This window comes from Oncorhynchus kisutch, linkage group LG12, assembly GCF_002021735.2.
Source record: "Oncorhynchus kisutch isolate 150728-3 linkage group LG12, Okis_V2, whole genome shotgun sequence".
Lineage (NCBI taxonomy): Eukaryota > Metazoa > Chordata > Actinopteri > Salmoniformes > Salmonidae > Oncorhynchus > Oncorhynchus kisutch.
In genome coordinates, this window is record NC_034185.2 from 22,104,918 (window position 1) to 22,129,400 (window position 24,483).

The window sequence follows — 24,483 nt, forward strand, 5'->3', positions numbered from 1 at the left end:
TGAGAAGGGAAGTGAGCAAAATAACATTCTAATGTATGTGTGTGGTACAACAGTACCATGGTTAAGAGTATGTATAAGTCCATAACCAATAACCACAGCCTGGTTAAGACATCTTATCTAAATGACACCAGACAGTGCTAACCTACAGGACCCCCTGTCAACTAACGTCACAACGAAACGCAGAGATCAGTGGATGGAACCAGCCAGACACACCAATGTCTATTTCTGAGTGACCTACTTTCAGAGAGTAAGAATCGTTCAAAAATAAAATACCAGACAGACATCAAATTAACATGCTGCAAATATTTTGGCTTAGAGTCTCTGCTTACAGTCATGATTATTAACTGGTCACTAGGATTCTCACAACCATAACAATGAGTGGGGCAACCGTCATAACTACAACAGTGTGAAAGAATGATATCCTTACACTGGGAATATTCATAGATGCAAACCGTATCCCTGTGTCTATGTGCAGCGAATGAGGGGAATTTAACAACAATTTATTCCAGTGTTGTCCCACACCACCAGGGCGCATTTTTTTTTAAAGTTACCTATCTGTATATCGCCTAGTTGATAGGATAAAAAAATGATGTTTTATTGTCACATACACTGCAAATTAGGGTTAAGGTGCTTTTGCTCAAGGGCACATCGACAGATTTTTTACCTTTTCGGCTCAGGTATTCAAACCAGCGACCTTCCACTTACTCGCCCAACACTAACCACTAGGCTACCTGCCTCCCTAAAATAGAATGAATAGAACAGGAGTCCCCATTCAAGTCAATGGTTCAACCGTTCTATTAATTTTATTTCTATGAATTTAATCCTATCCGATAGGTGAAATCCAGATAGATAACTTTTGAAAAACTGGGTCCTGGGGATTGAGATGACTGATGGAGGACATAGCGGTTGAGGGGAGAGCCAGAACGCTGTAAAATACATAACAGACAAGTGTAAAGTAGGAAGGTGGAAATTAAGACTCATTCTTCAACCCTGTAAAATTGCTGTCTCTTTGCCAATCCATTCCCCTCACAAAGAAGAAATGGGGATATAATGTCATATTCTCACTTCAATGAGAATATCCCAAATAATTTTTCAAAAGATTCAATTTCATGTGTTAAATTTCTCTCAGGCTGGAAAGGATCTTTAAAAACAGCATAAGTAGCACATTTAAATGGGTCTCTGTAGCTCTGCTCATCACTTCTCTCCAGTAGGCCCCCAGTGTTAAGAACTGAACTGTCTGACAGAAACTGGGCTGCCGCAGATTTATGAGAGAAAGATTAACAGCTGAAGGAGGTTTCATTTATTTTGTTTCCATTTGATTTGATATTGTGTTTGTGTAGTCCCGTGCGATCATTCTCTGTAACAGTAGCAACAGGAACAGTGTCTACAATGTGGTGTCCACTAAAGGACAGAGAAATTTATTCATGGTAAATGTCATTCATTCAGGGAGAGTGATAGATGCATCCTAGTCAAGGCAGCTTAGAAATCGTAATATGATATTATTCATTATTATGATATAGCTGAACCATAGGAAATGCTATGCATACAGTGCAATACAGATGATCACAGCTTTTATAGTTCAATATATTATTGAATTTGAGAAGCTGGTGCAGACTCGCCCTCTTCTCTCTTGGGCTCCAATGGTCAAACAGGCTCACATAATAACAACAACATATTCCCTATTGCTCAAAAATAGCACACCAAAAAAGACCGGTACCAATGCTAAGCTAAACAACTAACTGGTTTTGTTTTGACTAAAGTAATTTTTATGTTTTATTGTGTCTTTTGGTAAGTGAGTGAGAAAGAAAGTGCAATTTTCTTCTGAGCAATTAGCATTAAAGGTTGACCTTTGAAATGATGTTATAGGAGAACAGGCAGTGAACTAATTGCTCTTTGTGTAACGATGCTGAGAGAGAGAGAGAGCGAGAGAGAGAGAGAGAGAGAGAGAGAGAGAGAGAGAGAGAGAGAGAGAGAGAGAGAGAGGGAGGCCATAATGGTGCTTCAGTCCTTTATCTCGCTCTATTTCTGACACCCCATTACTCGGATCCACATACTGATAAATCAAGTCCTTCTGTTTGAGAGAATGGACATTCACTCTAATCTGTTCTCCTGAGGTACAGTACAATACAATATGTGACAAGCTAGCATTACTATGGCATTGCCATACATTTGTGATTTAATGCTAGCTACAGTAGCATGGATACTACAGATTCTCTCACTATTATCTCCAGTATAGTTAGGAGATAATGACCAACATAAGGTACTGATGAGGTGTGACAAATGACCAACCTCACAGTGTTTGATGAGGTTGACTGTTGTAGCGGACCTTGTGTAAGTGTTTGTACCAGTGGCTGTCTGCTAATCTGTGACGGAGAGGGAGAGTAGGGTGGGGGAACTCTCCTGTACTTGTTGACCTTCCAACAGAAGGGTCAACATAAATCAAGAGCTGTGATTCTAAATTCTAAATGCTTGTGTTAAATTATAGTTAAATTATAGTCCTCTGACACATTGGTGTGGCTGGCTTCCGGGTTGAATGCGCGCTGTGTTAAGAAGCAGTTCGGCTTGGTTGGGTTGTGTATCGGAGGACGCATGACTTTCAACCTTCGTCTCTCCCGAGCCCGTACGGGAGTTGTAGCGATGAGACCAGATAGTAGCTACTAACAATTGGATACCACGAAATTGGGGAGCGAAAGTTAAATATTTTTTATATTTTTTTATATTCATCCTGTACTGCATCGCATGGCTTTTTATTTTTCCTCTTGGTGAGCTCAAAAGGTCAGTTGCTTTTAATTATATTTGAACGCTTTAAATGTCCCTTCAGTGTTCAGGTCACAACTATCAGACAGATATCAATATGAAGGAATTAAAAATGGCTGCACTGGGTGTCTCTGGACTGCAGTCGTGTTTATGATGTCTGATTTTCTCAACAAACTGTCCAAATAGCTGTTGACACTGGCTATAGCTTTAGGCAGTACTAAACTCGTACATTACGTGGCCAACAGTATGTGGACACCCCTTCAAATTAGAGGATTCGGCTATTTCAGCCACACCCGCTGCTGACAGGTGTATAAAATTGCGCACACAGCCATGCAATCTCCATAGACAAGCATTGTCAGTAAAATGGCTTTACTGAAGAGCTCAGCGACTTTCAAAGCAACACTGTCATAGGATGCCACCTTTCCAACAAGTCAGTTCGTCAAATTTCTGCACTGCTAGAGCTGCCCCAGTCAACTGTAAATGCTGTTATTGTGAAGTGGAACATTTCGAGGAGCAACAATGGCTCAGCCGCAAAGTGGTAGGACACACAAGCTCACAGAATGGGACCGCCGAGTGCTGAAGCTCGTAGCGTGTACAAATCGTCTGTCCACGATCACAACACTCACTACCGAGTTCCAAACTGCCTCTGGAAGCAACGTCAGCACAATAACTGTTTGTCGGGAGCTTCATGAAATGGGTTTCCATGGCCGAGCAGCGGCACACAAGCCTAAGATCACCATGGTCAATGCCAAGCGTCGGTTGGAGTGGTGTAAAGCTTGCTGCTATTGGACTCTGAACAAGTGAAAATGTGTTCTCTTGAGTGATGAATCAAGCTTCACCATCTGGCAGTCCGACTGATGAATCTGGGTTTGGTGGATGCCAGGAGAACGCTACCTGCCCGAATGAATAGTGCCAACTGTAAATGGTCTGGGGCTATTTTTCATGGTTCGGGCTAGTTCTTAGTTCCAGTAAAGGGAAATCTTAACGCTACAGCATACAATGACATTCTAGACGATTGTGTGCTTCCAACTTTGTGGCAACAGTTTGGGGAAGGCCCTTTCCTGTTTCAGCATGACAATGCCCCCATGCACAGAGCGAGGTCCATACGGAAATGGTTTGTCGAGATCGGTGTGGAAGAACTTGACTGGCCTGCACAGAGCCCTGACTTCAACGCGATCAAACACCTTTGAGATGAATTGGAACTCTGACTGCGAGCTAAGCCTAATCGCCCAACATCAGTGCCTGACCTCACTAATGCTCTTGTGGCTGAATGGAAGGAAGTCCACGCAGCAATATCCCAACATCTTGTGGAAAGACTTCCCAGAAGAGTTTAGGCTGTTATAGCAGCAAAGGGGGGACCAACTCCATATAAATGCTCAGGATTTGGGAATGAGATGTTATGTAGTGTATCATCCCGCCAAATTCCAATCATTTTTTTCTTCTAGTGGCACTTTTGGACAGGTTACTGCGTATCCTTTCCCCGTTTTCTTCCAGAGACAAAAGGGACGGTTGAAGGATGAACCTGGGGTGAGCCAGCTTTCTCCCAGCATGTAACATTTAAGAGCACCATTGTCTCAAGAGTCTGATTTAGGCTGGGTTGATATTTAACACTTTATCAGACTAGAACACTGCAAACATATTGACAATGATAACCAGTCTTTGTGGTTTTCTTGGCACATTTAGGTATTCTCCCACATCACCAACAGAACAGCCCTACTTTATATGCTTCCCTACTACCTACCATCCACTGAGGTCCCATACCCGTAAGTGGAGTGATGTATTATGGGATGCTACAGTGGTTCTTCAGCCCATAGGCCTGTTTTCTGCTCTGGATTCTCTCCACTGAGACGCCAATCTCTTGGTTCCTGGTTCCTACCCGGCTGTGCTGTCATGTTGTTGGATATGACTAATTTCTCCCCACCTGACATGCTGGTCAAGCCCTGCCAATCACGACACTTTGGACAAATCACCCCGCCCCTGATGTGACCATACTGCTCTGATCAGCACATTCATCTCTCTACCCTCTCGTTCCCAGACAACGGCTCCTTCTCTCAGGTGAATGGAGAAATTATTCTGATTCTGATTGCCCCTGCATCCATTATACACTGGCACATAGTTCTTCATTCTATGGGTTGCCTTTTACAGGCAGCTGACAATAGTTCCCAATATGCTATGCTGGACTATGTATCATATGTGCGTTTATTACAGTCATATGAATCCATGCCAGAATGTGAATGGAATGGGAATAATATCATTTGGCTGTACAGCCGTAGGCATCAAAAGAGGTAGTTTGGCATTTTGGGCCTGTTTGTTTGTTTCCGCTGACTGACATTGCTGATGACACATTCCCTCACAGATGGAGCAGTGGGACAAACACACAGGCCCCCTGCCGAGAGATGATTGATGGGAGAAACTTCTGGCTTGTTGAAAGGGAAATTTAACTCAAGTAAATGGATTATAACAAAACAATGTACTGACAAAATGACAGTTTGATGTCACATAGCTTTTGCCACACAGGCTTAAGTATTAACTTTTGTCACATGATTGAAATGTGAATGTTGATTTATGGGACGTTAGTGCTGTTTATTTTCCACAAACACTTTAAAATGTATATATAGTACAGTACAGAGCCATATATTTAGATAGATCTAAGTCGCTCTGGATAAGAGCGTCTGCTAAATGACTCAAATGTAAAATGTACATGGCTCTGGTACAGTAAATTGACTATTGACCAAGGCGGGTGGAGAATGAAGCATTCATATAGAGCTGAGACAGTGGTGAAGCATCTACAAGCCTCTCCGAGCACCAACTTGGTTGGTGCACTGCATTAGTGTCATTCTAATCTGAACAGCACACTGGAGAGGGAACTTTTATTGTCATCTTTAATGTCACTGAGAGCACTCTGCAGACTTCAGCATTCATCAGGGAGGCTTCTTGAGGATGCCTTGCGTTTTACTCTGCCTTTAGCCTGTTATTACCCTAATGGCTAGTTCCCAGTCTGTCTTCTCATGCATTGATCTGGTTGATCTTTGCTATGCCTTTTCATACATACATGATAGATGGGTCCAAATATATTTCAAAATGTTTCACCAAGTTGAATCAGTGAAATCAAGGAGTGGATCAAGTTCAGTTGAACTTAATCAAGTGAAGTCCATGTCGTTGGTTTGGCCTTTAGTCACCAAGGAGAGTACATATTCAATCTATTAGGTTGTTAAATGACATGACACTGAGCTCGTCAAAACTTAACAGCAGCACATTGAACCATGACAGGGTCACAACTCACGAGGTCCAACATGGCACCCAGGCTATAAATAGTTCAATAAAAGTCAGGCTTCAGGTACTTTTAATGACTTATTCAGCCCAGGCCAGATCGATTCAAATAATACGAACTCCGATATATACAGTGCCTTGCGAAAGTATTCGGCCCCCTTGAACTTTGCGACCTTTTTCCACATTTCAGGCTTCAAACATAAAGATATAAAACTGTATTTTTTTGTGAAGAATCAACAATAAGTGGGACATAATCATGAAGTGGAACGACATTTATTGGATATTTCAAACTTTTTTAACAAATCAAAAACTGAAAAATTGGGCGTGCAAAATTATTCAGCCCCTTTACTTTCAGTGCAGCAAACTCTCTCCAGAAGTTCAGTGAGGATCACTGAATGATCCAATGTTGACCTAAATGACTAATGATGATAAATACAATCCACCTGTGTGTAATCAAGTCTCCGTATAAATGCAACTGCACTGTGATAGTCTCAGAGGTCCGTTAAAAGTGCAGAGAGCATCATGAAGAACAAGGAACACACCAGGCAGGTCCGAGATACTGTTGTGAAGAAGTTTAAAGCCGGATTTGGATACAAAAAGATTTCCCAAGCTTTAAACATCCCAAGGAGCACTGTGCAAGCGATAATATTGAAATGGAAGGAGTATCAGACCACTGCAAATCTACCAAGACCTGGCCGTCCCTCTAAACTTTCAGCTCATACAAGGAGAAGACTGATCAGAGATGCAGCCAAGAGGCCCTTGATCACTCTGGATGAACTGCAGAGATTTACAGCTGAGGTGGGAGACTCTGTCCATAGGACAACAATCAGTCGTATATTGCACAAATCTGGCCTTTATGGAAGAGTGGCAAGAAGAAAGCCATTTCTTAAAGATATCCATAAAAAGTGTTGTTTAAAGTTTGACACAAGCCACCTGGGAGACACACCAAACATGTGGAAGAAGGTGCTCTGGTCAGATGAAACCAAAATGGAACTTTTTGGCAACAATGCAAAACGTTATGTTTGGCGTAAAAGCAACACAGCTCATCACCCTGAATACACCATCCCCACTGTCAAACATGGTGATGGCAGCATCATGGTTTGGGCCTGCTTTTCTTCAGCAGGGACAGGGAAGATGGTTAAAATTGATGGGAAGATGGATGGAGCCAAATACAGGACCATTCTGGAAGAAAACCTGATGGAGTCTGCAAAAGACCTGAGACTGGGATGGAGATTTGTCTTCCAACAAGACAATGATCCAAAACATAAAGCAAAATCTACAATGGAATAGTTCAAAAATAAACATATCCAGGTGTTAGAATGGCCAAGTCAAAGTCCAGACCTGAATCCAATCGAGAATCTGTGGAAAGAACTGAAAACTGCTGTTCACAAATGCTCTCCATCCAACCTCACTGAGCTCGAGCTGATTTGCAAGGAGGAATGGGAAAAAATTTCAGTCTCTCATTGGGCAAAACTGATAGAGACATACCCCAAGCGACTTACAGCTGTAATCGCAGCAAAAGGTGGCGCTACAAAGTATTAACTTAAGGGGGCTGAATAATTTTGCACGCCCAATTTTTCAGTTTTTGATTTGTTAAAAAAGTTTTAAATATCCAATAAATGTCGTTCCACTTCATGATTGTGTCGCACTTGTTGTTCATTCTTCACAAAAAAATACAGTTTTATATCTTTATGTTTGAAGCCTGAAATGTGGCAAAAGGTCGCAAAGTTCAAGGGGGCCGAATAATTTCGCAAGGCACTGTAGATGTACCCCTAAAAGGTTATAAAACCCAGAGCTCTGCTCTTGAAATAGACTCTGATTATATATATCAGAGGTCTATGAGACAGAAACATGGGTCTTAAAAACCTAGTGCATGTAACTATAAAATGTAAACAAGGTCAGAGTAGACTAGTGTGTGCTGGTCTGCCTGTTAGGGAATCTAGAGTGATCTGATTGCTCCATGGGATCAGTTTGAACAACTGGATATTACTACTCAGGCAATTTAGGTTTAGTGCACTGCCAAAGGCTATAACATGAGTAATTACCTATCCATGATTAAAGCAAACATACTTCTGGTGATAGGCCTGCATTGCTTCAGCTGTAATACAGAGTTGAATCAGAATGTGATTTCCTTTGCATCATTTATTTTATGACAACATATTTCCCTTATGTCTAGTGGGAAGTTCACAAAGTTAGTAAGGGATATAGGCTACTCTATGGGAGTGTCCGTGATTAATGTAGGAGTTCAGGAGTTCTAGTGTCCGATTCCCCTGTTAAACTCTTCCGGCCAGCCTGTCTGTCCCTAAACTAGATGGCTAAGTCTGTGATGGCCGGTGATGGGAAATAATAGTCTTTTTGAGCTAGCACATGAACTGTAACTCATCTATTCTGAGGGCCTTCGTGGTGCTGACAGACCCAGACTTTTCCCTCCTCTACAGTGAAATTGACTATAAATCACTTTATCACTCCCAGCCCTGACACTTTATCAGAATACCAGAATTTGACTGTATATGAAGACTATGAAGAGCATGCAGACAGGAAGGCCTGCCACATGCATTTAAAATTGCTCCAAGAAAAAGGGCACAGATAACCTGCCAACGTTAGGATTTACTCATTGAGGCTCTGCCATGCCACTTACAACCATATTAATATTTCACAGGGAGTAAATATATCAGCATTATGACATAACAAAATAGGAACTTCTTACAAACCGCCCAAAAACAGGTATCCTTAATTCAATTGAACTGAGAAGATATTTGCATCAAAGCTATCATATATTCTCCTCTAGGCTAAATCCTTCGGACAGAATGTTTACCATTGCTTTGATTTGAACGTTGAACAACTGCTTAGTACTTTCATAATGCAGTCAGCAATTGTTAAGGCCTAGAGCTAGAGGGCTCAAATACAGAGGGCAGGATCAATGTGGAGTTGGAGAATGTTGACACACAATATTTTCCATTAATCCCATACTAAAATGTCAGAAAGCTCCATTCCGATGGAGTTACTTGTTTATGTAGCTGTCAGGTTGTTCCAGTCTGGATGAGATTCCTGGGTGAGGAGAGGTGAGCTGTTTTTCTGGAAGTTAGTGTGTGGAGACGAGCCAGATGTTTCCGTCTTTCCCAGATTGGGAGGGAAGATTGCGAGCAGCTCTTATTCCATCAGTTCTCTCCTCCTCCTCCTCTCTGCCAGCCTGTGAATATTTGCCTAGAAGCTAGAAGGCTGGCTGCTGCCATGGCTGGGACACGTCTTATTTACTGTGCCTGAGCTCAGCCTGGAGCTCTATGGCTCTCTACGCCTGCTCTACCCACTCTTCCCTGCTCTTCATTGTCACTTTCTGTGCCACCAGTCCCCGACTGATGGCCTCCAAATCCAATCCCCAGCATCTATCTGGGCATGCCAATTGAAATGGACAACAGGCCAAAGAGTTTGCAGCTTTTAACCCATTCACATATTAAAGCACAAACACAACCCCAGAGGGGAGCTCTCGTTAAGAGTGCACAGTTTGCTGCTTGAGACATCCGCAACTCAGAGGGCCACCATTTCTCTTTAATGTCAAAGAAACATGATGACATTTTCTCTATACAAGCCCAAACCTGATCTACTGAAAATACTATAGTTGTTTATTCTCGATCAAGTCATTCACCATTTCAATGTCAATCACTCTCCTGGTAGACTATTGGCTTTCACCTAGACACGTCCCTCTCGGCAGAGGGATTGAACTCGTTGAGACCTGTAAGAAGGATCTCGCTATTTAATGAAGGACAGACGTAGGGATTCTTCCCATTTGTTTATCTTTATTTGTTTCTGTGTGTGATGTAAATCTAATTGCATTGCTGCCTTGGCAGGGCCCGATGGATTCTCTCCTGGTTAAACACATTACACCCACATTAATAAATCATGAGCCACACCAACGTGAGCCAAATAAATCACACTAACTAACATACTATCACTTTACTGTTACTAATTAAAGTGCCTGAGCAGACCCACCGTGCAGAACATGCAGCGGAATCACACTCAGAACAACAGAACCTCAGCTCTACAGCACTGTCGAATACCGGGTGCCCTTTTTCAGCAGCCTGGCAAAACGAGGAGGAGCGATGAGTTGATGCCTCAGTGCCTCTCTTCTCACTGGGAAGACAAGTGACAAGGCTACTTGGGGAACTGACTCTGGTAAATTGTGAAGGAAGTCTTGGAGCAGGGGAGAAAAGATGTGCTGAGCTTGGAGTAGCAGCAGCTCAGGCATGAGTGAAGAAGCTCTTGAGGAGCCTCAGCGTTGGCAGAGGAGCGGGCTCTTGGTTTGTGATGGCGCTGCAGTAATGACAGACCGCAGGCCCCAGAGGAAGCCCAGCTTCAAAATATGATACCAGTCCTGCCAGTCCCCAGTCCACAACAAGCCAATAACACGAGCCTCAGAAATCCTACTGTATACCACCTACAAACCCTGAGGATCACTGCATTCGTATTTGGTCAACAGATGTTCTCAGTGCCAAGCCAATGAACATCCTCTTCGAAGGATGCTCTTCTTTCAGGCAAGTTAGATGGCAAAAAACTCACTGATTAAAAGGCAATATACCATGCATAGACCGTATTTTTGCGGAAATAACAGGATTGAGTTTGTCAAGGTGTATATAGCCTCAAACCCATGTGATTTGCCAGCAGTTAATGACATCGACTGCACTGTAATAAAACTGTAACGCAACAGATGCCATCCCCTGATGCTTTTCAAAAGTGGTAAGATATCTCTGAGGTGAAACTGCCAAATCCTCCAAAGGCAATTGAGGAGGAAGGAAGCCATTTTGGCAAAGGCTGGTGGAGAGTGAAGACTGTGAGACTTAAGTGAGAGCGCCATCTGTTGCCGTCTGATTCCAGATAAGATGAAACAGTAATGACTAAGCAACACGGAATCACAATCGACTAATAAATGAACAGACATTCCTCTCCGATAAGCACAACACAAATGGTGCGACAACACACCCATACGTGTTCTCTTTCCTTTCTATGTGGATCCACTGAACTAAAACTACCATGCCGGTAAATAAGCTTGATCAATAACACTAATAATAGTTATCATTCAAGATAGAATATTTTCATGTAATGCAGGCATGTTTGTGACCAAAAGCTACAGCAATATAACCTTCGTGTGTCTATTTGACTCGTCTCCACAGCTTTAATATTATCGGATCATGAGAAGAGCTCAGAGTCAGTGATCAAAATAAAGGGATTAGTCATTTCAGTTTCATTTGGAAAATGAAAACGTAATAGATAAAAGCACTTGATGAATTGGATAATCAAGTTACACGGCTGGTTTGCTTTTTAATTGGGTACAATATTGGACATTTTGACATTTTAATTATATCTTCTCTCATTTTCTCATACATACATGAGCAGATGAAAAATTATGGAATAAATTGCTAGTTGAAATGAGAGAGATTGAGCATGGGGAGCAAAGAGAGGGAGTTGGGTGAGGGAGGGAGAGAGAGAGACATGTAGAGAGAGAGAGAGAGAGAGAGAGAGAGAGAGAGAGAGAGAGAGAGAGACGACACATTTGCATCTATATTGCAGTATTACTGTATTACCTTGAACCAACAGTGAACCAACAATGCTTATTGACACATCAGCTCCAGTATAGTACTACTCCTTTTGTATTCATGCTTGTAAAAGTACACACTGTGCACTTTTCGTTCCAAAGAATTTTGAAGAAAAGTAACAGAGAGGCGGCTAGATAGATTGCTAGCTTAGCTAGCTATCTCTTTCAGAACCAAGGAAGTAATGTGTAACCCGTGATTAAATTGCATGAGAAGGCCATTAAAGACATTTTATCCATGGTCTCTGTTCCCGGGCAGGTAATAATAACAGCTCACCAGTCCTGTACAGCTCTAAGCAGGTCACATTACCTTGGAGAGGTCCCCCACTTCCAGGTAGAAACAGATGATGAAGACATTCCAGGTCACCCAGAGCACCAGCCACACTGCATACTATGGGAGAGAGAGAGAGAGAGGAGCGAGATAGAGAGGGGATCGAGAGAGGGGGGAGAGGAAGCACACACCACTGAACTAACAGTATCACAGTATTAGAACACCACAAGTGGTGTCAAGTTCAGAATAACACCCCAAAAACAAATGCATATTTGGATTCTCGTTAGTATCTGGGCCAAGATCATAGTGTTTCTTTGTAATTAATTATCTTCCGGGTATGTCTTCACACAGATCTGAGACATGCCAGAGTTAAACATTCAGTGCCTTCTCGGTATTGAAGCAGAGTATTAATGTGTGTTTATTGGTTTATTCGGATCCCCATTAGCTTTTGCCGAAGCAGCTTGTGTCAAAATGAAATTGTTAGTGAAGAACACAAGGATGTTGTTATAGTACAGAAGGTCCACTTTTATGTCTGTACTGTCAAAAGGTCTAAATGTGTACTCACAACAAGGTCAAGGGCAAAATGAGTTTGACAACCCTGATCTAAAACATGGCGCATCTAAAGACATACATAGATCTTTTTTGGAGCAGTAACGATGTGCGCTGAGAGTCGGGAAGCAAGTTCAGGGAGTGAGTGTTTTAATAAATAAATTAAACCAACACGTAACACGAACAACGCACAGACAGGACCCAGGAACAGAAACAATGGGGACGGAACCAAAGGGAGAGACATATAAAGGGCAGGTAATCAATGAGGTGATGAAGTCCAGGTGAGTGTCATTATGCGCGTAACGATGGGGACAGGTGTGCGCCATAACAAGCAGCCTGGTGACCTAGAGGCCGGAGAGGGAGCACACGTGACAAGCAGGATATTTTGAATCATCGGATTGCATTTTAAAGCAGACAGGTGATCCAGAATACGATAATGGGCATAGGAAATGGGAAATCAAATTGCATTACATGTAGGGAGCTCAGCCAAATATACTGTTTTACAGTGTAAAGTATTCAGACCTTTTGACTTTTTCCACATTTTGATACGTTACAGTGTTATTCTAAAATTGATTAAATGAAACAATTTCCTCATCAATCTACACACAATACCCCATAATGAGAATACAGTTGTTTTTGTTATATTTGGCAAATTTATAAAACAATTAAAAACAAATATCTTACTTACATACACTACCGTTCAAAAGTTTGGGGTCACTTAGAAATGTCCTTGTTTTTTAAAGAAAAGCACTTTTTTTGTCCATTAAAATAACAGAAATAGAAAACAGAAATACAGAGTAGACATTGTTAATGTTGTAAATGACTATTTAAGCTGGAAAAAGCTGCTTTTTAATGGTATATCTACATAGGCGTACAGAGGCCATTATCACCATCACTCCTGTGTTCCAATGGCACGTTGTGTTAGCTAATCCAAGTTAATAATTTTAAAAGGCTAATTGATCATTAAAAAACCTCATGACCCTTTGCTATGAGACTCGAAATTGAGCTCAGGTGAATCCTGTTTCCATTGATGATCCTTCAGATGTTTCCACAACTTGGTTGAGTACACCTGTGGTAAATTCAGTTGATTGGACATGACTTGGAAAGGCATATACACCTGTCTATTTAAGGCCCCACAGTTGACAGAGCACGTCAGAGCAAAAACTAAGCCATGAGGTCGAAGGAATTGTCCGTAGAGCTCTGAGATCGGATTGTGTCGAGGCACAGATCTGGGGAAGGGTACCAAAACATTTATGCAACATTGAAGGACCCCAATAACAGTGGCATCCATCATTCTGAAATTGAAGTTTAGAACCAACCAGTCTCTTCCTAGAACTGGCCGCCCGGCCAAACTGAGCAAACGGGTGAGAAGGACCTTGATCACGGAGCTGAACAAGAACCAGATGGTCACTCTGACAGAGCTCCAGAGTTCATCTGTGGAGATGGGAGAACCTTCCAGAAGGACAACCATCTCTGCAGCACTCCCACCAATCAGTGGTCAGACAGATGCCACTCCTCATGACAGCCCGCTTGGAGCTTGTCAAAACACACCGAAAAACTCTCAGACCATGAGAAACAAGATTCTCTTGTCTGATGAAACCAAAATTGAACTCTTTGACCTGAATGCCAAGCGTCAAGCCTGGAGGAAACCTTGCACCATCTCTACAGTGAAGCATGGTGGTGGCAGCATCATGCTGTGGGGATGTTTTTCAGTGGCAGGGACTGGGAGAATAGTCAGGATTGAGGAAAAGATTAACATTCTGTTTGAACATTCTTTTAGGACTGATGCCCAACAGCATTTTGCTCAATTGGCACTGATGAAAATTTCATCAAAAGTGTATTACAGTGGCTTGGAAATACAAAACAGTTATACCTTTTGTCATCATTGTGATGTAACCAGATTGACTGTAGATGCAATAAAATGTTAGCTAGCTAGTTAATATTGAGGGGAGACCAACAGATTTTAGCTAGCTAAAGTTATCATTGCTAGCTATTTTTGATGAACTTTGCTTACTAATAAAAACATTGCCATCTGTCTAAAGTAAATTTAACAACATAATAATGATGGAAAAGTTTATTCCTACCAACTACACTGAACAAAAATATAAACGCAACATGTAAAGTGTTTGTCCCATGTTTCATGAGCTGAAATAAAACATCCCAGAAATGTTCCATATGCACAAAACGCTTATTTCTCTCAAATGTTGTGCACAAATGTATTTACATCCCTGTTAGTGAGCATTTATTCTTTGCCAAGATAATCCATTCCCCTTACATTTGTGGCACATCAAGAAGCTGAATAAACAGCATGATCATTACATAGGTGCACCTTGTACTGAGGACAATAAAAGGCCACTCTAAAATGTGCAGTTTTATCACACAACATAATGCCACAGATGTCTTAAGTTCTGAGGTAGCGTGTAATTGTCATGCTGACAGCAGGAAATTCCACCAGAGCTGTTAGGGACTAATGGGACAAATGGCCTGTTCCTGGTGCTTCATTGGCCCTGATACCCACTCAGCCAAGGAAAATGGAACTACAAGTGGTGTGCTGCTTTTGTTATGACATCGTGTCAGAGAATTGAATGTTAATTTCTCTACCACAAGCCGCCTCCAACATCATTTTAGAGAATTTGGCAGTATGTCCAACCAGCCTCACAACCACAGACCTTGTGTAACCACGCCAGCCCAGGACCTCCACGTCCGGCTTCTCCACCTACGGGATCGTTCGAGACCAGCCACCCGGGTAGCTGATGAAACTGTGGGTTTGCAAAACCAAATAATTTCTGCACAAATTGTCAGAAACAGTCTCAGGGAAGCTCATATGCATGCTCGTCATCACCAGGGTCTTGTCCTGACTGCAGTTTGGCGTCGTAACTGACTTCAGTGGGCAAATGCTCACCTTCAATGGCCACTGGCACACTGAAGAAGTGTGCTCTTCACAGATGAATCCCGGTTTCAACTGTACCGGACAGATGGCAGACAGCATGTATGTGGTCGTGTAGGCGAGCGGTTTGCTGATGTCAACGTTGTGAACTGAATGCCCCAAGGTGGTGGTGGGATTATGGTATGGGAAGACATAAGCTACAGACAACAAACACAATTGCATTTTATAACTGGCAATTTGAATGGACAGAGATACCGTGACAAGATCCTGAGGCCCATTGCCGCTCCATCGCCTCATGTTTCAGCATGATAATGCATGGCCTCATGTTTCAGCATGATAATGCCTGGCCCTGTGTTGCAAGGATCTGTACACAATACTGACTGGTTTTCTTATTCACGCCCCTATCTAAGGTATCTGTGACCAACAGATGCATATCTGTATTCCCACTCGTGTGAAATCCATAGATTAGGGCCTAATGAATTCATTTCAATTCACTGATTTCCTTATAAGAACTGTAACTCAGTCAAATCTAAGACATTATTTAATGTTGCATTTATATTTTTGTTCAGTGTATTTGTCTACTTTAGCAATGTCATCGACATGTTATGAATGTGTTAGGGTACACTTTTCCCCTTCACCTCTCTAAAATATATGTTTCCGGCTGAATTCACCAGACCATTGAGAGAGGGGGAGAGCCGCCACGGAGTAGGTTTTTACCATCTCTAAATCTGACACGTTGTCAGGACATTAGATCCAGAAGATGGGTGCGTGTAGTGGAACCTCATTTGGCCCCTCTCCAGCTACTGGCAAGCGCAATTTGAAATGAGAATAAAAATGTATCTGCTCTGACAGCATTACCAAAACGGATATAAGCAAGAGTAATGCTGGACAGTAAGCCATTTATCTTCACAGGCATAGGAGGGGGTGAGGAGGGGTGTAAAGGTGATCAGCTTTATCTCTGCAGCATGACAGGGGCTCTCTCTGATGGCTGATTTGATGACCAAGTCCATCATAACATCGATATCTCTCCTGAGCTCTCAGACAAGTCAAAATGCCTGGGTTTTAAATCTGCATATGTGGTTTTAGTGAAAGGCTGTCACTCATAACAAGGAATTTATTTCTGGTAGGAGAATCTTGAATTAAGATTTATTCCTGCTCACTTTATCCCCATTCTGTGTAGGACATAGATTTAGCTTTGGCATCTTATCAGTTAGAGGACCATACACTGAGTGTACAAAACATTAAGAATACACCCCTTAAATATTTTGTCTTGCCCATTCACCCTCTGAATGGCACACATAAACTCATCAAAAAAATAAATGTCTTCTCACTGTCAACTGCGTTTATTTTCAGCAAACTGTGTGTAAATATGTGTGTACATATTTGTATGAACATTTGTATGAACATAACAAGATTCAACAACTGAGACATAAACTGAACAAGTTCCACAGACATGTGACTAACAGAAATGGAATAATGTTTCCCTGAACAAAGGGGGGTCAAAATCAAAAGTAACAGTCAGTATCTGGTGTGGCCACCAGCTGCAATAAGTACTGCAGTGCATCTCCTCCTCATGGACTGCACCAGATTTGCCAGTTCTTGCAGTGAAATGTACCCCACTTATCCACCAAGGCACCTGCAAGTTCCCAGACATTTCTGGGGGGGAATGGCCCTAGCCCTCACCCTCCGAACCAACAGGTCCCAGATGTGCTCCATGGGATTGAGATACGGACTCTTCGATGGCCATGGCAGACCACTGACATTTCTGTCTTGCAGGAAATCACGCACAGAATGAGCAGTATGGCTGGTGGTATTGTCATGCTGGAGGGTCATGTCAGGATGAGCCTGCAGGAAGGGTACCACATGAGGGAGGAGGATGTCTTCCCTGTAACGCACAGCATTGAGATTGCCTGCAATGACATCAAGTCAGATGATGCTGTGACACACCGCTTCAGACCATGATGGACCCTCCACCTCCAAATTGATCCCGCTTCAAAGTACAGGCCTCGGTGTAACACTCATTCCTTCGACGATAAACGCAAATCCGACCATCACCCCTGGTGAGACAAAACCGCACCTCGTCAGTGAAGAGCACTTTTTGCCAGTCCTGTCTGGTCCAGCGACGGTGGGTTTGTGCCCATAGGCGACATTGTTGCCGGTGATGTCAGGTGAGGACCTGTCTTACAACAGGCCTACAAGTCGTGGTCTGCCACTGTGAGGACAATCAGTTGTCCATCCTGTCTCCCTGTAGCGCTGTCTTAGGCATCTCACAGTACGGACATAGCAATTTATTGCCCTGCCCACATCTGCAGTCCTCATGCCTCCTTGCAGCATGCCTAAGGCACGTTCGCGCAGATGAGCAGGGACACTGGGCATCTTCCTTTTGGATTCTTTCAGAGTCAGTAGAAATGCCTCTTTAGTGTCCTAAGTTTTCATTGAACAAGCATGGGAAACAGTGTTTAAACACTTTACAATGAAGATCTTTGAATAGCTGTAATAGCTACAGTAAATTGGATAGTGCAGTTAGAATAACAAGAATTTAAGCTTTCTACCCATATAAGACATGTCTATGTCCTGGGAATGTTCTTACTATTTACAGCGTCATGCTAATCACATTGGCGCATGTTAGCTCAACCGTCCCTGTATAGTGACACCGATCCCATAGAGCAGTGGTTCCCAAACTTTTTATAGTCCCGTACCCCTTCAAACATTCAACCTCCAGCTGTGTACCCCCTCTATAGCACCAGGATCAGCGCACTCTCAAATGTTGTTTTGTGCCATCATTGTAAGCCTCCCACACACACACACACTATACGATACATTTATTAAACATAAGAATGAGTGTGAGTTTTTGTCACAACCCGGCTCGTGGGAAGTGGCAAAGAGCTCTTACAGGACCAGGGCACAAATAATAATATAATAATAATCAATAATTTTGCTCTTTATTTAACAATCTTACATTTAAACCTTATTTGTTCATCGAAGATGGTGAATAACTCACCACAGGTTAATGAGAAGGGTATGCTTGAAAGGATGCACATAACTCTGCAATGTTGGGTTGTATTGGAGAGAGTCTCAGTCTTAAATCATTTTCCACACACAGTCTGTGGCAGTATTTAGTTTTCATGCTAGTGAGGGCCGAGAATCCACTCTCACATAGGTACATGGTTGCCAAGGGCATCAGTGTCTTAACAGCGCGATCTGCCAAGGCAGGATACTCTGAACGCAGCCCAATCCAGAAATCTGGCAGTGGCTTATGATTAAATTCAATTTTGACAGAACTGCTTGTTGCATTTTCTCTTGTTCAGATATCGGTAAGTGGACTGGAGGCAGGGCATGAAGGGATAACGAATCCAGTTGTTTGTGTCATCCATTTCAGGAAAGTACCTGCACCCAACTCACTCAGGTGCTTCGCTATATCACATTTGACATTGTCCGTAAGCTTGAGTTCATTTGCCCACAAAAAAATAATATAATGATAGAAAGACCTATGTGTTGTCCTTGTTAATGCAGACAGAGAGGAACTCCAACGTCTTAATCATAGCCTCAATTTTGTCACACATTGAATATATTTGCGGAGAGTCTCTGTAATCCTAGATTCAGATGATTCAGGCGAGAAAAAACATCACCCAGATAGGCCAGTCGTGTGAGAAACTCGTCATCATGCAAGCAGTCAGATAAGTGGAAATTATGGTCAGTAAAGAAAACTTTAAGCTCGTCTCTCAGTTGAAAAAAACGTGTCAATACTTTGCCCCTTGATAACCAGCACACTTCTTTCTGTATGTTGTAAAAGCGTTACATGGTCGCTGCCCATATCACTGTATAGTGCAGAACATACACGAGAGTACAGGGGCCTTGCTTTAACAAAGTTAATCATTTTCACTGTAGTATCCAAAGCATCTTTCAAGCTATCAGGCATTCCCTTGGCCGCAGGAGCCTCTCAGTGCATGCTGCAGTGTACCCAAGTGGTGTCTGGAGCAACTGCTTGCACGCGCGTTACCACTCCACTATGTCTCCCTGTCATGGCTTTTGCGCCATCAGTACAGATACTAACATGAGCAGCAGCTACGTTTGGCTACATACGGACCGTTAGTGGAATTCCCGTGAGAGAGTAACGGTTAATGTGATTAGATGTTAATTATTTGACTAAGCTACCTGTATTTCACATTGTGTTGTTTAAAAAAAATGTGAATCACATTTTTAGTTGGCGTACCCCCGACGGCATTGCGCGTACCCCTGGGGGTACACGCAGTAGAGGTTCAAAATCCTTTTCTAAACTGTCTCCTCCCTTTCATCTACGCTGATTGAAGTGGATTTAACAAGTGACATCAATAAGGCACCATAGCTTTCACCTGCATTCCCCTATGTCACAGAAAGAGCAGGTGTTTTGTGCACTCAGTTTATATTCCTTTTCAGTATAGAAACTTTAAATATCAATTAAAGTCATTAAATATTAACATGTGATAGTATCTTTTGTCAGTCTGTTCCCCCAGTTTAAGGAAAGCCTTTGAAAAACAGCATTATACACAACTGAAATCAAATGTGTGATAGGTGAGATATATTATTTGCTTCATAACACCACTTTACATAAAAGCACTTTCCACTTTCCAAAGATATTAATGTATAGGAAATTAAAGAAGATATAACTCACCCCAGTTACGTATCTTGGTCTGAATTGTACAGTCCCAAAGAGCCCCAAGATGACTATGATGATGTGCACAAAGTTTGTGAGGATAGGAGCCCATTGGTACCCAAGGAAGTCAAATATTTGTCGTTCCAATATGCTGATCTGTAAGGAAAATCAAGAAAAATAAATTAACTTTAGTACCAGAGCCATGAGATATGTGTTAGAGTGATGTATCTCCAAGTTTATGTTGAAAAGGAGGGAGGACAGGGCATTCTGCTTGCACACCACACCAAGGGGCCGAGACTTCAGCCTCCTCTCTCTCCTCTTCCCAATCACACAACTGCCTCTAATTGCCCGGGAAGTGTAGAAATCCTCAGGGTCACGTCCCCATCCCCCTGGATCTTGGCCTCTGTGGGAAATTGAAGCTGGCAAGGCTAGACCCCTTTTCCCCGACCATTTGGAGCTCAGTGTCTGATTGGACGTGACACCAGTTGTTGATATGACTACCAGCCATGGCACTTCAAACGGCTGCGGTAAGGAGAGGGATCACAGTGTGTCCCAACGGTGTCGGAGCCAGATATCACTTCATAGCTCCGACGCTAATGATTCCCAAATCCCCACTTGCACTGCAACTACAGGAGGCTTTAAACTCAACTTTATATCTGCAACTAACAATCTCCTTACTGTAAAGGCACTGTCCTTACTAATAAAGGTATGTCAGAGCACTCCATTTATTACAGTTGGAGGAGTGAAAAAAATGCCTGGCAGAATAATTGGATTTCCCTCCCTGTAAATTCCATGTGAACGAATAGGAAATGGCCTTGAAATATTTGTGAGATCTCAGTTTAACAAACTGCCGCCTGAATTCGAGAACTCGAAGTATGTATATTCGTGATGGGAATTCTTCACTTGTGTTCCTTCTATTGACTGTTGATGAGCTTTGACGATCACAACAGATGCCACAACTAAATTAACTTCTCCTTTGAGCGCTCCATTCCTCTCCATGTCGCTAAGCAACATTTTATGAATGTAATTTCATCTCGTCAAAACATCAAGTTTCTCTCTATTAAATCCAGTCTGTCCATGTCTCAGTCCAGGCCAGAGCTGACCAGCTGAGATCCCTCACACTGGGCTTCTGATTAAGAATAAGCTATGCTACCTGCCGATCCACAGATCTCTCTGCTGATTCTGTCCCATGCTGTCTGTCTGTATGTCTATGGCAGCCTAGCTAGCTGCTATACATCTGATACTGTATGACTCATAGATCATGAATCAGAGGCTGAGCTTGGCATTTTTCAATTTCATTGCGACACTATTCAGAGCTCAGCTTACCTTGTTTCATTGTATGACACGTAATGACCCTCTTTTGATGCTTGGTTTTGAGAGCTATTGCACAGGGGATGAGATTTCTCTCAATTTACAGGATCTTCATTGTAAAAGTGCCGGCACAACTGTTATCCATCCAGCAGGAACTGAGAAATTCAAAAAATGTTGTTTTGAAAATATAACCTAATTGAAAGTGAATTAGCTTCTAGTTAGTGGCTTTCATTATGATCTAGTACATTAGACTGTATTTTTTCCTAAGGTGAAGTAGGCTATTCCGCCACGGGTATGTAAATGGTTTGATATCTATGTTATGCTGTTCCTGACACCTATCTTGTCTGATTATCTGGGCCAGTCTCCATGGTGACCCTCTGTCATTTCATGGATCAGTCGAATGAAAGGAAAACTGGTGTTTTTCCATCTGTTTCTTTCCAGAAAATACTGAATAGTATTAGAGCAAAAGGGAGGTAGAGTCAGGGATCAACGCTAGCTCCTCTACGCCCCCTACCACCCGGCAAAGACCTCTTATAAAAAGCACCTTTCTGTCTAATATGACACCCGTCAGGTCCTCCTCTTAGAGGCGTTGTTAACTTGTTTCTGCTGAACTGCAAAATCACAAAGAAAAATGTATGATGGTAATTAGCAGCACTCAGCATTTCCATGGTATTGGAGAAGGAGAAGCACTCATGAAAAGCTGCATGCACCTCGCCATATTAGCTACTAAAGCGGGGAGCCCAGAGAGTCCTGATGGGAGCCCATATGGCAGCACAAAAGCAGCCTGCCGCCTGGATTAGAAAGGTAAACAACAAGGAAACATGCTATATTGCTGCAATTAAACATGCAGCGCTTCCACACCACATTTACATGTATAAGGCTCAACCCAAATAACAGCCATTGGTGAATTGTAACCCCTAGCATTAGTTACCTGATAATGTCTAAATGTCAAAGCTGCCTGAGAGTACACTTGGGAGTACCTGATGTTATTGGATGAACTCCCAGACACCCAGAGACTCATCTGCCTGGTATCACAGGCCGTGTACAACGTTGAGAGAAGAAAGAGGCTTCAGGGCTTTCCTCACTGCCTGACACAGAGAGACAAACCTTGGGCTATTGTTGGAATCAGAGGGTCTCCCTAGTCATTCATGTGGCCCCTGAGCCCACTTTCATCAACACAAATAAGAACAGCTCTCCCAAGCAGCTGTGCACAGAGTAATTATCCATACATTAGTCATTATAAACATATATTTGGGGGGAACCCATTATTGAGTCGGTCAGAAGAGTGACCTTATTCTCCAGGGAAATAACATTGACTAAATGAAAGGGGATCCAAATAACATGCCAGATCCTAAGAGAAGGAATGTCTCAGTAGGCTATAACCCTTTGTCTGACAAAAAACATCTGCAAGGGCAATTGGTAGGCCCTACACTAAATTTGAAGAAAAAAATAATAATTAGTAAACCATGAAACTCCATACATCTGTCATTATATACTGTCATGGTGTTCTGTTTTTCATACACAAGAGTGAATTTAGTTGATCAATCTGTTTGGTCATGCTGTTTTGCATAACACCTTCATTTTACCCTCCTGAAAAGAGTTGGAAAGAACCTCATTACTGAGGTAGAACATAAGGAATCCTGGCTGATTACAGGAAAAGAAGTGCACACTTCAGCTCTCTACAACTGCTGATTGAAATGGAAGTTTATCCTCCGAGCTTCGCCAAAGCTTAGGGGTTTTCTTTTTTCTCCTAGTGTGGAGGAGACATGAGTTGCCTCTAATCACTGAGACAAAAGCCAATCAATCAGTGGTGGCAGCATGAATAGAGAGGCAGGCAGCTTCATGCTGCATTCAGACAATGCTCGGGAGGCTGTACGACACACAGTGGCTCTGACCAGAGCACATTAGGCCCAGAGTGTGGGGAGGTAACAGGAGGTATTGTGCATCATGGACTAGTGGGTTCCCTCTCATGCAAAATCACAGATAAGGTCTTCACCATTTTCCATCACTAGTACTACAAATCCACCTGCAAACGCTCAGGTGTTTTAATGGTACTCCAAACATTCAGTTAAGCTAGACTACAGAACCTGGGGGAGAGAAAAACACCAAGGTAGAAATTGATTTGTTAAACAAATAGCACATCAACGCTTATCGACTGGATGGCACACTGGTTATTTTGTTATGCAGATAATAAGGGATGTTGTTTAGCTTTCGAGGAAAGAAGGAATCAGAGGCTCTAATAATAATTTTAGTGTGATATGGAAAATTGTACTGTAGCATACATGTTCATTTCTGTGTATGTCCATTTCTGTCCCTGCAGGCAGTTGGCTACTGTATAAACTATTTCCTTCTGTATATTAAACCAATCCCATGCTTGGCGAGGTTTCATAATTTATTCCCTGTGAATGTGAAAAACAAATATATTTATAATATATTCAGGCTAGATCATTTAAAAAGGTTTGAAACAAATCTCTCACATCTGCAGAGGGTAAGACTGTCTCTCAAAACACTCTTGGGTGGAAAGAAAACATTTATGCAAAATGTATGATCCAAAATGAATATGTACTAGATTTCTCAGAAACATCACTTTCACAAGATATTCATGAGATGATCCCAACGATATATATAATCTGATAAATAATAAAGCACAACCTTTATGCCAATATAAACGAGTCAAATAAACTTTTTTGTTTTACCAGATAAAATATTAAACAACAGCAACAAACTTTATAAATGCTGACATTTAGAATCATTTTCTCCCCCACTTTGCAGTATAGATGTTTAAAAAGAGAGAGAAAACGACTAATAATATATGCACAAGTTTCATGAAATATTAATCAACATCATGTGCATGTGTAAGATGACGGATGTATTGTAAAATCATGAGTCATGAAAAATGTATGGGTGGAGGCTGGGGGGGGGTCCAAGATATGGGAGAGGGTATAACCTTTTTTTGCTTTGGGGAGGGTTGTGTGTTTTTTTATTGGGCACAGTTTACATTCGCTGTTTTGCAGGTGCTCCTATATTTTTCATTCCGTCCTGCTTGCATGCGCTTCCCTACCAAACCCCTGGTTCAACCAATGCCCTCTGGGACAAGTGTTCTGCCACTGACAGGCCGCGTGCGGACAGGTTCGTTGTTTGAATGAATTAATGAATTTCTCTCTGTCTGTCCCGTAGGCTACGTTTATAATGCATCAATGCTGCAATGTAGCAATTTATCA

The 24,483-nt window shown here is 42.2% G+C and overlaps 1 protein-coding gene across 1 annotated transcript in view; it reads right to left on the reverse strand.

Moving 5' to 3' along the window:
• The window catches only part of LOC109901364 (sodium/potassium-transporting ATPase subunit beta-1-interacting protein 2), a 155,791-nt gene that overhangs the window by 63,329 nt on the left and 67,979 nt on the right, over positions 1-24,483 (reverse strand). The window contains exons 2-3 of the mRNA XM_031837120.1: positions 19,970-20,107; positions 11,922-12,002 (exon numbers count right to left, since the gene is read on the reverse strand). Of these exons, the coding sequence (XP_031692980.1) occupies positions 11,922-12,002; positions 19,970-20,107 (219 nt within the window). The remainder of the gene's footprint in view (positions 1-11,921; positions 12,003-19,969; positions 20,108-24,483) is intronic.